Source organism: Balearica regulorum, chromosome 9 (genome assembly GCF_011004875.1).
Source record: "Balearica regulorum gibbericeps isolate bBalReg1 chromosome 9, bBalReg1.pri, whole genome shotgun sequence".
Lineage (NCBI taxonomy): Eukaryota > Metazoa > Chordata > Aves > Gruiformes > Gruidae > Balearica > Balearica regulorum.
The window spans coordinates 27,592,444-27,606,672 of NC_046192.1; the positions used below are offsets into that span (position 1 = coordinate 27,592,444).

At 42.3% G+C, this 14,229-nt stretch overlaps 1 protein-coding gene across 1 annotated transcript; it reads left to right on the top strand.

Moving 5' to 3' along the window:
• The first annotated feature begins 530 nt into the window (after positions 1–530).
• CCNL1 (cyclin L1) lies at positions 531–13,852 on the top strand. Its single transcript, XM_075761694.1, has 11 exons — positions 531–899; positions 1,097–1,171; positions 1,393–1,502; positions 7,633–7,753; positions 8,128–8,192; positions 9,531–9,630; positions 9,768–9,872; positions 10,050–10,191; positions 11,828–11,939; positions 12,091–12,189; positions 13,058–13,852. The coding sequence occupies exons 1-11, from the start codon at positions 597–599 to the stop codon at positions 13,404–13,406; spliced, it is 1,581 nt and encodes a 526-aa protein (XP_075617809.1). The 5' UTR covers positions 531–596; the 3' UTR covers positions 13,407–13,852.
• The last annotated feature ends 377 nt before the right edge of the window (positions 13,853–14,229 follow it).

Consider the following 14,229-nt stretch of genomic DNA (forward strand, 5'->3'; position numbering starts at 1 on the left):
GCATGAACCAGGTAACCGGTATGGTGTTTGAAACACAGTTTTAACCAGTGTAATTTCTTTCTCCTCTGCTGCTGCGTAGCGAACGGTGCAGTTAGTTGTACCTCACTGTTTAAAACCTTTTGCAGCAGAAAATGCGGTAAAAACAGCGAGTAGCGCCAACGGCCCCCTCCACCCCCAGCACCGTCAGACCCGGGGCAGCTGCGGTGCAGCCGCGTCCCCCCCGCCACGGGAGGGAACACGCGTGTCCTCACGCCCTTCCTGCCTGCCCAAGGGGACCTTCGGGCGGAGGACAGCTCACCCCAGGCGGCCGCTGACGCCCGGGCGAGGTCCCTTCCCGGGGACAGCCGGTCGGGGACGGGGCGGGCTCGGCCACCGCGTGGTTCGCGTCTGAACGGGGCGGGGGGGGTGAAGGGCAGCGCGGCAGGTCCCGGGTTCCGCCGCGGCGGGAGCGATCGTTGGCGGCCTGGGCGGGGCGGAGTCGCCGGACTTTTTTTTCCCGGCGTGCCGCGCGCAGGCGCCGCTGTGTGCTGCGTCACAGCGCCGGGCCGCGTTAGTCTGTGCGTGGCCGGCTGCGGGTGCGGACGGGTTTCGCCATCATGGCCTCCGCCGCCACACACCCGGCTCCCCCTGCCGCCGCCACCGGCGCCGCCGCCGCTACCACCACCGCTGCCGCCACCACTGCCGCCGCTCCGCCGGCTCCCGCCGCCCCGGGCATCCTCATCGGCGACCGGCTGTACTCGGAGGTGTCGCTCACCATCGACCACTCGCTGATCCCCGAGGAGCGTCTCTCGCCCACTCCCTCCATGCAGGACGGCCTGGACCTGCAGTGCGAGACCGACCTGCGCATCCTGGGCTGCGAGCTCATCCAGGCGGCCGGTATCCTCCTCCGCCTGCCGCAGGTGGGTGCGCGGCCCGGGGCGGAGGCGGGCGGGGGTGGGGGGGGGGCCGCCGCCATTGTGGCGCGGCGGGAAGGGCGTGTGAGGCGGCCGCGCGGGGGGGCGGCGGCGCCAGCTGGTGCCTGACACAAAATGGCGGCGGCTGGGCCCGGTGACTGACTCCCGCTCCCTCTTCCTCCTCCCTCCCTTTGCGTTCATAGGTGGCGATGGCGACGGGGCAGGTGCTGTTTCATCGGTTCTTCTATTCGAAGTCCTTCGTCAAGCACAGCTTCGAGGTGAGCGCGGCGCGGCCTGGCGGGGGGCGGGGGTGGGGGGTGGGGGAGAAGAGCGCGCTGGGCGTTGTTCTGGGCGACCGGTGAATTTGGGCAGCCGCATGCCAAACAGGCCGCTCTCTTCGAGCCTTTAGGCCGCAGGATTTGGGGGTTTTAAAATTGTGTAATTCTAGTCTTACCGGGATTTAAAATCACTTTCTTATGGAAACGGGGCTTCCTTTCAGATTGTTGCTATGGCGTGCATCAATCTTGCATCCAAAATTGAAGAGGCGCCTCGTCGTATAAGGGATGTGATCAACGTGTTTCATCATTTGCGTCAGCTAAGAGCAAAAAGGTAAGATTAGCTTCGTTATGAGCATAAGCATCTGTTGTCACTAATGTACGTTGCAGTTTTCAATTCACAGTATTCTTCCAGGCTAAGTTCAACGACCTAAAAGTGAGAAGGGAGTGCTCGTTGGCTGCTGTGTAGGCAGTACAGTTCAATGCTGACTTCTTCCACCGTTACTCTTGTTTACTTGGTAGACCCGTTTTTTGTTATTTATATAGCTACAAGTCATGAGTATTGGTTCTAGTTGTAGGTTCACGGTTATAGTTTTAGGTTTGTTGCTAACTGTTTTTTTGTTGTCTTGTAGTTCTTGAAGGGTAGTCTTAGTTACGAGTAGGCAATTAGCAGGTTGCTGTATGTTCTCCAGACTTTTAACCATGTTCAGTAGTCTTAATGCTTTTCTCTTGTTAGTACTTAGCCGTCCAAATGCGGTTATGGTGTCAGTAAGGTATTGTGTAACAAAAGATGAAAGCTGAACTCTTCCAGTGATGATAGTACTGCCTTTTAGAAAAAACAATTTTAGAAAATATCTGGAAAAAAGTATGGTTTGGCCTACAGTGTTTGCAGCTTTAATGATACCACTTCAATAAGGAATGTGTAATTGAGTCTTGGAAGCTGAAGGCACCTTTAATTGTGAAAAGTGAGACTTCTGTTTTTCGTGGTACTGTGTGCTTGTGTCAGTGAAGTTGGAGTGTAAGCTTCCCTGATCTGTGTACAGATCTGGATAATTGTCTGCTCAAGTTGTAGAGCTCTCTTCAGTTGTGAGTGCCTAATGCTGCCTTTTTGTGTGTAAAGTGATGTGTGTTTTCATGTGTAAAGCAAATTAACTTGATGTATTGGAAGGAACAAGGAATGGTTGAAGGGAAGGAGTTTTCCAAGTTGCTATTAAATGCAAAATTTCTTTACATTTGTCATGCAGCAGTATTGTAGTCTGTGAGATTGGAGACGTCAGCTGTGCTGAAGTAGCTTTACTTTTAGTGGCCGATTGCTTACAGTGTAAGGTAATCCATAGTTACAAAAGGATTTTGTTTTCGGCTAGATTTCACTCTTTCATTTCTCTGCTTTGCATCACCAGCTTACAGCAGGAATTTAAACTTGAGTGTTGCGTAACATGTTTCTGAGAAAGAAGAGAAGTAGAAACCCCTTAGGGAAACCAGCTGTTTCTTGGTGTATTTGTGCTGGTTATGCTTCTGCTGCATCTAAAACTTTTGCTTTTACTGCCTTGTGTTCGTGTTTTCCTAGTTAGTTTTTGATAGAAGAATGATTCAGTGTTACGCTTTGGAACTTAGCTTTGTTCGTTCTTTCTTTTTTTTTTTTAAAAAAGTTGTTGTCCCTGTTGGCCCTGAGAGAGTTTTGTGAAGTTATGCCGAAAGTGAATTTGGTGGTATTGTTTCTTACTGCAGTTATGATGAGGGAGTCTGGTTATTGGAATTAGTGAAGCTGGTTCATTGATTCTTAATGTTTTGGCCTTGATCCAGACAGTGAAGGTTAATTAATCATATGCAATGCTTTTCTTTGCAATGAGAACACAAATCACTTGTTTCTTTGTGCTGTGCGAAGGATCAGAGAAACTGAACTTAACCTGTGAACTTAAATCTTTCCAGCTAGCCTGTTCCAAATCAGAATGTCACTTGTGCATGTTACATGGTGTCTAAAATGCATCATGTCGAGAGAAATCATGCACTTCCTCCCATTATTTTCTGGAGAAATGGGTACTGCTGCTCTGAGATTCTGAGTGAATCTGCATGAAATTAATCTTAAAAATGCTGAAGTCTGACATTCAGGCTTGGCTTTTTTTTTTTAACAAGCAGGATGTAAACATTTTTCTGTACTTTTTACAAGATTACAATTACATAATCTGTACACGTTATTAACTTCAACTCTTTTTTCCCTTGCAACCGACTATACAGCGACCAGCTACATTTACCAAAGCCTGGGTGATGTGGAGTGGTACATAAAGATGAAGCTGTCGTCATGGCAACAGTGAGTGAAGTATCGAAAATCCCCAAGGAGAAGCCAGTGCTCTGAGAATAGGTCACTGGAATCGGGGGACTAACAGGTTGGCCGCTGGTGAACCATTTGGAAGAACTCCTGTATCTTGTTATAAGCTTTTTTCTTTGCTGTCCAGGTTTTTAGAATACTAGCTTAATCTTTTTTTTTTAATATCTGAAGCTAACACTTAGGCTGTAGTTAGTTTCTCACACACAACCCAGAACTGAAACCGTCAGGCTGCTGTACTTTCTTTTCGCCTCTAGTTTAGTATTTCTGTTAACTGAAGCTCTTAACCTGCACATAAAGTTTTGAGTAGGCTTGCTTTCTCTCTTAAACAGTTTTGGGTTCTTAGTTCCACTTTCTGGCTCTGTATAATTGCAGTTTGAATTGATAGTAAAACATGCCTTTACAAGGATACGGAAGTCTTGAATTTGTAAAGCTATTTATATAAATTGCTATGTAAGCAGTCCCTTATGTGTACCTGTTTGCAGAACTGGGAATTGCATTGGAATTTTCTTTTTGTAAGACCTGTAGTCAACTGAGTTACTGCTAGGTGGTATTTCTAATACCGAGAAGTAAGAAAAAGCTAAAAAAGTGTCTTGGACAAGCATATTTTCTTTTTGGATCTTTCACGAGCGTATGTCATGTAGTACTGCATGTAAAAAATGTTTGTGTGCATGGAGAAAAGCTCGTATTATGAAAATAGTGCTTTTTAAAAAAATTGTCTGCTGAAACGTGTTCTGAGCAAAGTGCAACTGTTGTTTAACATGTAGAATGTAGTTTGAAGTTGATTTTATTTATCTTAAATGTGCCTGAAAGCTGCAGAAAGTCCTTATGAGACTGGAACCAAATGTGACTCCTGTCATTGTGTAATCTCACAAATGTTGGTTTGAGATGCTCAGTGAGCTGTTCTTTAACTTCTGTTGCAGCAAACAGGTTCATGCAGTTGTGCTGGAAGTGGCCTGTGTTAATCATACACACTACTTAGCGTTCTTCAAACTGTTCTATAACTACGATGCTTGTATTTACAATGTTGAAGACAAACATAGAACTCGCTTTCTTCTCCCGTATTGACTGGCCTAAGGGAGATCTGGTCTTTGAAATGAGATGCTGATGTTATACTGTACTTGTAAGAAGTACTTTCTGCATTATGAACAAAACTATGTGCAGGGCACTGTTCCTCCGAAGTATTAGACATTCCAAAGACAGCAGATTTTAATATTGCATCAAATGAAGCTGTAGCTGTGTCAAGAACTTAGGTTTCATTTGTCAGAGGGGATTTTAAAAAGGATATTTGTAATTTATTTATTGTTACAAACACTTTAGTGTGCGTTAATCTTTTGGGTTGTTACACAATCTCTAAATCCCACTGAAGCTTTGCGACTAAGTGTTGGGCCTGCTTACCAGAATGGGCACTGTGTGCGCTCTGTTCTTAGGTCTATAGTCTTGCCTGGAGCTCTAGTGCTGATCTGTCAGAACAGATGCAGAGTAAGAATTGGTAATACTACTTGGCTGTATAGGGCTTGAAGCTTATAAGCTTATATATAAAATACAAATTATTTTTCTTTGGTTTATTACTCGGACCTAAAATGGTTACTTCTTGGTCTGGGAATTAAGTGCAGCAAATGTAGTAGCAAAGTTTCTCTTTTCTCAGTAAGGAAAGCTAAGAAGTTTCCAAAGGGAGATCTCTGTAGTTTCCAACTTCTAAATAATTTTGCATACCAACAGCTTATGGAGTTTATGGCAAAAGTACTAAATTGGTACATCTTAATACAGTGGGGAACCTGACTTTTGCCAGTAATAAGGTGCAGTAAAGTCTGCGGATTTTTATTTTTGCATAGGACTGCATTTGTCTTTCTATTTCTGGAAACACTCTGGATAAACTGCTGTTTTTCATGACTTCCTTAGATCTATAGATGTCTAGAACTCGTGTGTCGTAAGTGACCAGAGTGACATGGGACAACAGAGTAAAACACGATTTCAGAGTGTCTTAACTTTGAGTTTCCTATTGCTTTGCTGTTGAACACGTACAACCAGAGTATGAACTGTTTGTGCTGATCCTATAGCCCTGTAGAAGGACAGTGAAAACTTAAAATGCAGTAAGGCTCGCAGTCTTTCCTGTTGCACTTCTACCTTACTGTGTTTTCATAATAGTGACTTCCTTACATAGCTTTCAGAGAATACAGAGACATATGGACTATAACAATCCTCTGGCAGGTTGTTGGATGATCCTGTGCAGTCGGGTTGTCCCACTGTTGGTTTTTTTTAGTCTTGAAGTCATAGCTGCCCTAAGTGTTTCATCCAAGATCTGTCACCTCTGAAGTGTTCTGCTAACAAGATCAGATGAGCCTGGACACCTAAACTTGCTCTGAATGATGACTTGGAGATCCTGCTAATGCCAGTGATTTCTAGATAAAATTGTGGAAAGCAATATTGGAAGAAATGTTACTATAAAACCCCACTATAGTTAGTTGAAATCAATTGGAAGTGAAACAGTTTCACTAATTTGAAGCTTTAAAAGTGTTTTTTTTTTTCCCCAGTTAACTTGGGGGGGCAATCCATTTTCTGTCTGGGTTATATGTAGAGTAGCTGAAATCACAAACTTTGTAAACTTGCCCTAATGAGTAAGAGTAACACTTTAGAGAAGTTACTTTTATGTAACATGGAAAACATTGCGGGGGTTTTTTTAGGAGACAGAAGCAGTAAGGCTTGTACTTAAATCGTAGGTCCTTCCTGACACCAAGAAGCTGCAGTAGTTCATTTCAAACCTGAGGGCTGCTTCTCAGCCCCTTGGGAAGAGCAGGGGAGCTCATGCCTCAAGTGTGTGGTTATACAGCATGATGCTTTTATTAGTGAAGTGGCTTGCTGTGTCCTTTGGCCAATGGTAATAAGCATCCTTCCACATGACTGCAGAAGTCTTAGCCTAAATTGTGCATTATTGAAGTTGGGAAGCCCTTCAGCTAACCTCATAATTAAATTGACCCTTTCTCCCTGGGGTGGGAACCTGGGTGTTTTGAGTGTTTTTCTACTCTCTGACCTATCAAGGAAGTGTGATCCGCTTGTGGAACTTGCATGGACTCAAAAAAGACAAGTTAGTAGTGATTAAACAGAAGCTGTATTTTGAATCCATTTTGTAATACTTTTTTCCTTTTGGATGTAAAATAAATTTGTTACCCATGCTTGGGGTGTACTAGGTTTATCATGTAAACAGACTGGTTTATCAGGGTGTAACTAGATGCAAAAACATTCTTCCGCATTGGAAAGCGTGTGGAATATGTGGGGCATATTGCCAACAGAGAAAAAGCTGGTCTGTCTTTAGGAGGAAGTGGATTAAAATGCACAACATTGAAAGGTCAAGTCTAAATATGGACAAAGAAAAGAATACAAAATGGACTATGACACTTGTGCATAAAGCATACAGCAAGTTATGTTAGTTAAAATCAAATGTTTTGGAGAGTTCATATGTTGGATTTGGAAGGAATTAGGACTTGATAGTGCTAGACCTAGGAATATTTTTTGTGAAATGAGCTCATTTTGCAAATGCAAATAGCAGAAGTGACATGCTATGTGCTGATTAGTGGGTCCAGTGTTCAGAATCACAGCAGAGGTTAAATTCTTTGCTTTACTAGGCCTTTTGTACATCACAGTAGCAGGGCTGTCTTGTTCTCTGAAAATCTGAATAATCTTGTTTTCTGGTGTATAGGAAACTGCAATTTATAAAGCACAAGCTTGCTACTTTAATATCAGAAGAAAAAAAGAAGTCTGTTCTAGCTTACTTTTGAAGTCCTACCTGGCAAAGGTAGTTGTATCACACTCCTTCCCCCTCCTCTGTCACGAAGCGTAAAGAAAGGTTGAGATCTTCACTGTAAAGTTGGCTTTTGCTCCAGCAGCTGGACCAGCATAGTTTGCATACACAGTAGCAGAAGATTATTATTTTTTTTACCTTAGCCATCTAATCTGTAGCTAGTCAAAAGCAGAAACTAAACTAGTTTAGATAAACTTGGACAGCACAAGATTAATGCTTAAACTTGCTTGCAGGAGTTGAAAACCGGTTTCTGTTGCCATTAGTTGGTTGGAAGGGAAAACAGAGATGCCGCTATTTTTGGATATGCAAAACAGTTTTGATTTTATTTCTTGCAAACTATAGGACTCCAAGCCCCCTGATACTTGATCAGAACTACATAAACACCAAAAATCAAGTAATCAAAGCAGAAAGGAGGGTACTGAAGGAGTTGGGATTTTGTGTTCATGTCAAGCATCCACATAAGGTGAGTTATCAAAAATAATACTATTGCAAATGTTATTCCACCTTTATGGCTTCGTTGTGAGCTGTGGGACAAGAAACACGGGTGTAAAAATGACCTGATTTCTTCTCTTTATTCCTTAGTAGTTATCGTGAATGCTTTTGCCAGAGTGCTTGGGCAAGTAATCATACTGACTTCGGTAGAAATTGCTTTCTTGAGAAGTGTTGAAAAGCAATAAAGAACTGAGCACGATTGGATGATGTGAGCTTACAGTGTATGCTTAGGAAAGGAGGAGATACCATTGTTTTGGAATACTGTTTGGCTCTAGGTAGTTATTCCTTCCTGTTGCTTTATATGTTAAAACTGAATCTTTTTTTTTTTTCCCCCTTATTCTGCAGATCATTGTTATGTATTTACAAGTCTTAGAATGTGAACGTAATCAAACCCTGGTACAGACAGCCTGGTAAGTTGTTATTTTCCATTCTTTTCCTAGCCAGGAAAATAGTAGCAGAAATAACAAGCCTGCTGATCCATATGCAAATCAATGAGATGTAAGTTATTACACAAATATATACTTTTAAAATATTTTAGTGCTTGTTTCTGCTTACTATTTTCATGGCTTGATTCCACTATAGTAATGGAGAACTCAATTTAACTTTGTTCTTTTTTCTACTCTTTAATTAAAGGGTAGTCCATGATGGTAAGTCATAGAGCTCTGCCCTCTGCACCTCAGCCCATGACCTGGGGATGGCCTGTTTGGCTGCCCTTCTCTCCAGCCAACCCAGTGCAAGCTCTCATCCGAGATTCACTGAAGTGGTCCATATCCATCGGGCAGCATCTTCTAGTTCTGTCTGGGTGTCAAAAGGATTTGTATATTTGCTTTTAGAAGTAACTGTTAAAAATGTTTCTAAATGTATTTGTTGCCTAGCTACTGTATACTGTAGTGTATTTAAAGGACACATGGGGTAGACTTTCTGCCAGCATTTACTTAGTTCATTTAGCATTCGGCTAAACTTGAGTTTAAAAAAAAAAAAAAGAAAATTACAGTGCATGCAGCATGTTCACTTAGAAGCCGTATTGGGCATGGTTTTCTGTAGAGTCAATACTTACTGACTGCTGTTCGTTTCTTTCCTGTAGCTCAGTAACTTAGAAATCAATGGAGCTCTCTGCTGTTTAAATGTATCTCTTGGCATGTATTGCTTGGCAGTGCCGCCCTGGTGGAAGAACAGTAGCTTAGTGAAGTGGGAGACCCGTTACTAACTTGCAGGTCTTTTTCCAACACTCAGCAAATTGGATGCTTCTCTCTCTGGATGAAGTTAATGTGACTGAAGGCACACATAGGATTTAAATGCAATGTTTTATGAACTTTATAGGTTGCATCTAGCCTCTGGAAAATGGTAGGTTAAAACTGTACCGTGCTTTCATGCTTGCATTTGAGTTTTAAGCATATTGATTTTTACATACAAGAACGTTGGTGTTTAAAGCAAACAGCTGGACAGATGAAAAGTACTTTTTAGATTGTTAACTCAATGGACACTTCATGGTGTAACTTAACATACCTACCTAGGAAGTAGCTGTTACATACTATTACTTGCACTGGAGTTTCAAAACAATGGCAACGGTGCAAACTTTGTTACAGAAGTAGCAAATGTAAACATCAAATACAATAATTTGAAAGAAACCAAGTGTTTAATATAATAACAGAAAAAATAATAAAGTCAATTGAGTCTCCAGTATTGTTATCCTCTAAATAAAAAAGTAAACCTGAGATCTAACCTTTCCTAATTTTTTTTTTTTTTAGGAATTACATGAATGACAGCCTTCGAACAAATGTGTTTGTTCGCTTTCAGCCAGAGACGATAGCTTGTGCTTGCATTTATCTTGCTGCTAGAGCTCTGCAGGTGAGCATTCATCTGTCTTTAGTTAGCATTGCCTTTTATTGCTGGTAATTTGGTTTCAAGAAAACAAATGAAAATATTTTAAATTAAAGCCTGCTTTGTAATCTCTATTGTTAAGCTTTTGGTTGTTTTATTTTCAGATTCCATTACCTACCCGTCCTCACTGGTTCTTGCTCTTTGGCACCACGGAAGAGGAGATTCAAGAGATATGCTTAACAACTCTTAAGCTCTATACCAGAAAGAAGGTAACTTTGACATGTTTGTTCTTCCTAGACAATGTTCTCAGGGGAGTGTGAGAACAAATTATGGAAGGTAGTCACATTACTGGACAGATGATTAAAACATAATTCAACGTTTTCAGAAATGAGACAAAAATATGAATTGCATTAGTTTATCTTCTTACCACACTGTTACTTTAACAGCCCAATTATGAATTCCTGGATAAAGAAGTGGAAAAGAGGAAGATGGCACTACAGGAAGCTAAACTGAAGGCAAAAGGTTTAAATCCGGATGGAACTCCAGCACTCTCAACACTGGGTGGCTTTTCTCCTGCGTCCAAACCATGTAAGTTTGTTTTCTGAACAGAAACTTGAATAATACTATTGATAAGCCTCCTTACTCCCTGTCCCAAAGTGTTAAAAAAATAGTAGTTTTGCTTCTTGAGCTGTTAGACAATTTAGACTTTGTCACAGAACTAAGAAGTAAGACAAATATTTCTTTTTTTTAAAAAACAAATTTTAAAACCACTTCAATATCTTGAAATAGCAGATTAGAGGGAAGCAGGATGCTTTACTCAATACTTCCACAGATGAGAGAGTGATATGCTAATAACATGCACCCTTGAGATAGCATTATGAAAATGTCTAGACCCGTGAGTTTGCTGTATGTTACTGTGTTGTAAGGAGAGATTCTGGATTTCATCTGTTGGGGGGGTGTCACAATAGCTTTCATGGTTCCTTTTGCAGCAGGTGTCTCTCAAAATTGCTTTCTCTGCTTTTTTTTATGTACTTGTCAACTGTTCAAGTGCAGTGAAGGAAGACAGCTTGTGATCAGGAAATGGAGAAGGGAAGGTCACAGTGCTGTCCTGGCATTCAAGTGAATAAATTGTTGGAATATGTATCTTGAACGGACCCGTAAATCTGTCTGAACTCTAATGATACAAAAACCAGACAGTTTTGTCTTGGTGCTTTCACCTCTAAATGCTGCTATTGATCTGTAAACTGCCAACAAACTGTAAAGGCTGTCATGAGCATTGGTCCAATGATGGTGGGTAAAGGAGAAGGCACAGGCCCTTGTTTGTTACCTGGCCTCTTCAGAAACTTAAAACATATTCTGACAAAGCAACATTTGTAGCAGTTATTTCTCCTTAAGAACAATACACCTGAATTTCCAGAGGTCTTTGAGCTGGCAGGTGTAAACTTCTCACTGAAAGATGAAAGCTTTTCTTTATTTTGGTGAAGTGGGAGCCTAGGTTAGAAGGGTTTGAGTGAAAGCAGGATCTCTGGTGGGATTTTGGAAGACTTCTTACCAGCTGACAATGAGGGAAAGCTTGTGACAATTCTTTCTGCCTTTTTACATGAAACCTCTGGTTTCTATCTTCCTCACTATTGAGTGAGGAAGCTGCAGTGTAAGTCATAATGCAGAATGTGTTGTTCTCACATAGTAGTCTTTCTGTGGAAAGGTGAATCCATCTCTGGGCTATATCAGCTGTCTGTAGAGAGGCACTGACTTCTAAACTGCATAAGTTTTTTGTTATTATATTTGTACCACTAATACCAAAATTAAATCTCTAATTTTGCTGTTCAGTCTTAATTCTTTCTATAGTATTGGAAATTAACTGTCACGGTAACAATTGGAGTTACGTATTTGTGGGCCATAAGGGTAGCTTTTATTTTGTACCACTTGGGCTGTGGTGGATGAAATCTCAGATGAGCCTGCTGCTGGGCTTGAAGGTCACGGTGGTGTTCTCCCCCCTGCCGGTAGTTGGCTTTAAACTACTGTGCGTCTCCCCGCAGGCATCTCACTCCAGTGTTCTCGTCTAGGAGTGTGCTATAAATGGAAAGATGGAATGAAATAGCTACTATTGAGTTCATACTTACATTTTGTGCAAATACCAGTAACCATGTATAAAGGATACAGTATGTTTATTACAAAGGCCATGAATAAAATACCTAATTTTGAATTTAAATTTAATTCTTAGCTTCCCCAAGAGAAGTAAAAACTGAAGAGAAGAGTCCAGTATCTCTGAATACCAAAACCATTAAAAAAGAGCCAGAAGAGAGGCAGCAAGCTTCAAAGAGCCCTTACAATGGGTAGGTAAAAATCTTCCTGATGAAGACAAGACTTCTGTAAAAACTGTTTCTTCAGCTGAAGTACAGTGAATTACATTTGACATACTTCATGGAAGTAACGAGTACCTCAGAGGTCTAATGCGATTATTTTATTTCCCCCCCTCCCCCCAAGCATGAGAAAAGAAAGCAAGAGAAGTAGAAGCAGCAGAAGTGCTAGTCGATCTAGGTCAAGAACAAAGTCGAGGTCTCGATCTCACACTCCTAGGCGGCAGTAAGTAGTGGGATGTTGGTCGGTTGGTGGAGGGTTGCAGGGAGGCGCTGGGCTTTTTGTGTGGGTTGTCTTTTTCATCGTAATTAGCCAAGGTGTCAGACTTGGATAAGGCTTTAGGCTCTCAGTTCTTGGCACAAAGCAGTTGGTAACTGTGCCGTTAATAGTTCAAAATGTAAAAGCTTTGCTGTAAAGTGGAAGCTTAAGACTATCCTACCTGCACACGTACACGGTAAGTGTATGTTGGGGTGTAAGGTGGTCTTACCCTGTTCGATGGCCTTCTCAAGGAATCCATCATAAATGAGAGCAGTCTCTCGGAACTCGGTCCCCTTGGAAGTAGTGCAAAGTGCCATAGGAGCTGGCTTCACGTGTGCATGGGAGAGTGTGTCTTCTGCCAGTGTTGCACGATGTGCTGCCTGGCTCTTCAGAGCTCTGCCTCTCTCCTGTGACGGGGGAAGAGGAGGGACTGTGCACGTTGATGCAGTGCTAGCTGCTGGCATTACCTATGTATTTTTAAAGAATCTTGAGACTGACATCTAAGGTGGAAACTGCCAGCTTGGATCTCAATAAAGTGTTCCCCTAAATATTGCTGACTATCAAAATCACTGAAGGAAAAAGGCAATAACCAATTGGCAGCCTGGGGTTGAGGGGAAGATTCTTGATAAGGCTGAACAATTGTGAAAGGTGCTGCATTTTGGGTTTAGTTTGGGCTTTTTGTTTTCAAAGGTGTGTTCGCTATCATCCATCAGTTCTCCCTGTCAGAGAAATAGTCTCTGATTTCTTCCAATAACTTAGAAGTTCCTAAGCATTGATTGGTTTATTTTTTTCTGTGTGGAAGACATGTTTTAAATGTTTAACACTTTTCTGTAAGCTACAATAATAGGCGGAGCCTGTCTGGGACCTACAGCTCAAGATCGAGAAGCAGGTCCCGCAGCCACAGCGGCAGCCCTCGCCGACACCACAATCATGGCTCGCCACACCTGAAGACCAAGCACGGCAGGGAAGAGCTGAAGAGTGCAAATAGACACGGTCACAAAAGGAAAAAATCCCGTTCGCGTTCGCAGAGCAAATCCAGGGATCATTCTGATGCTGCCAAGAAGCACCGGCACGAGCGGGGCCACCACAGAGACAGGCGGGAGAGATCCCGCTCCTTCGAGAGGTCTCACAAAGGCAAGCACCACAGCAGCGGCCGGTCAGGACACAGCAGGCACAGACGCTGAGGTTTGCACCTGCACCAGGTTCTAGTTAAGTCTGTATATAATACAGTAAATGGACTCTTGATTTGAGAACAAAGGAACCGATTAGGATTTGATTAATTTAAACCTGGTATCTAATTTTCTAAAACACGTAGAAGATTTTTTTTTCTTTTGGGAAAGAAACTGTTACCAACTTTTGCACATAATACCTTAACAGTATCGAATTGGTGGAAAACAACGATCAGGTTAAATTGTATGTATTAGAGTTGTGTATTGTTTATTGATATGAGAACTGGAGAATGGATTTCTGTAAAAAAGGAAAATACCTTATTTTTATACAAGTCAATTGCAGACACTTATATTTAAGTATAGTTATTTGTTTAAACGATGGTGGATACTTTCTTACACTGGTTTTAGTCTGCATGTGTTAAAAGGTTTTTACAAGAAATAAAATATAAAGCTTTTTTTTTTACTGCCTGTTGGATGTCAAATATATTGAAACTAAACGTAATTTTCTTAATGGCATCACTTTGATGGTTGCAGATTAATGGGATGTGGGATACTGATGTGCTGCTATTGCGGATGACAGGCAGGGAAAGCTTTAGGAGTCGGTGTCGTTGGTAGGTGCTTCAGAAGCCACAGCTGGGCTTGAGTCCCACCTTTCCTGGCAGCTGCCCCGGGGGGTGCCTGCCCTGACTGCGTCCCTGTCATCTGCCTGGTTGCGCTAGAGGCACAAAGCGGGACAAGTAACATGCCTGGGGAGATGAAGTTGGCGGAAGGGTCACACCGGCTCAGCCTGGGCACAAGCACACGGGGTGTGCAGCAGTGCCAAGTGCAGATGGGTTTG

What these genes read in the sequence shown, in the direction of transcription:
- CCNL1 (XM_075761694.1), top strand. Translation starts at nt 597, where the DNA reads ATGGCCTCCGCCGCCACACACCCGGCTCCCCCTGCCGCCGCCACCGGC. An exon ending in TCCTCCTCCGCCTGCCGCAG is followed by an intron (nt 900 to 1,096) that starts GTGGGTGCGCGG and finishes TTGCGTTCATAG; the next exon opens with GTGGCGATGGCGACGGGGCA. An exon ending in ACCCTGGTACAGACAGCCTG is followed by an intron (nt 8,193 to 9,530) that starts GTAAGTTGTTAT and finishes TTTTTTTTTTAG; the next exon opens with GAATTACATGAATGACAGCC.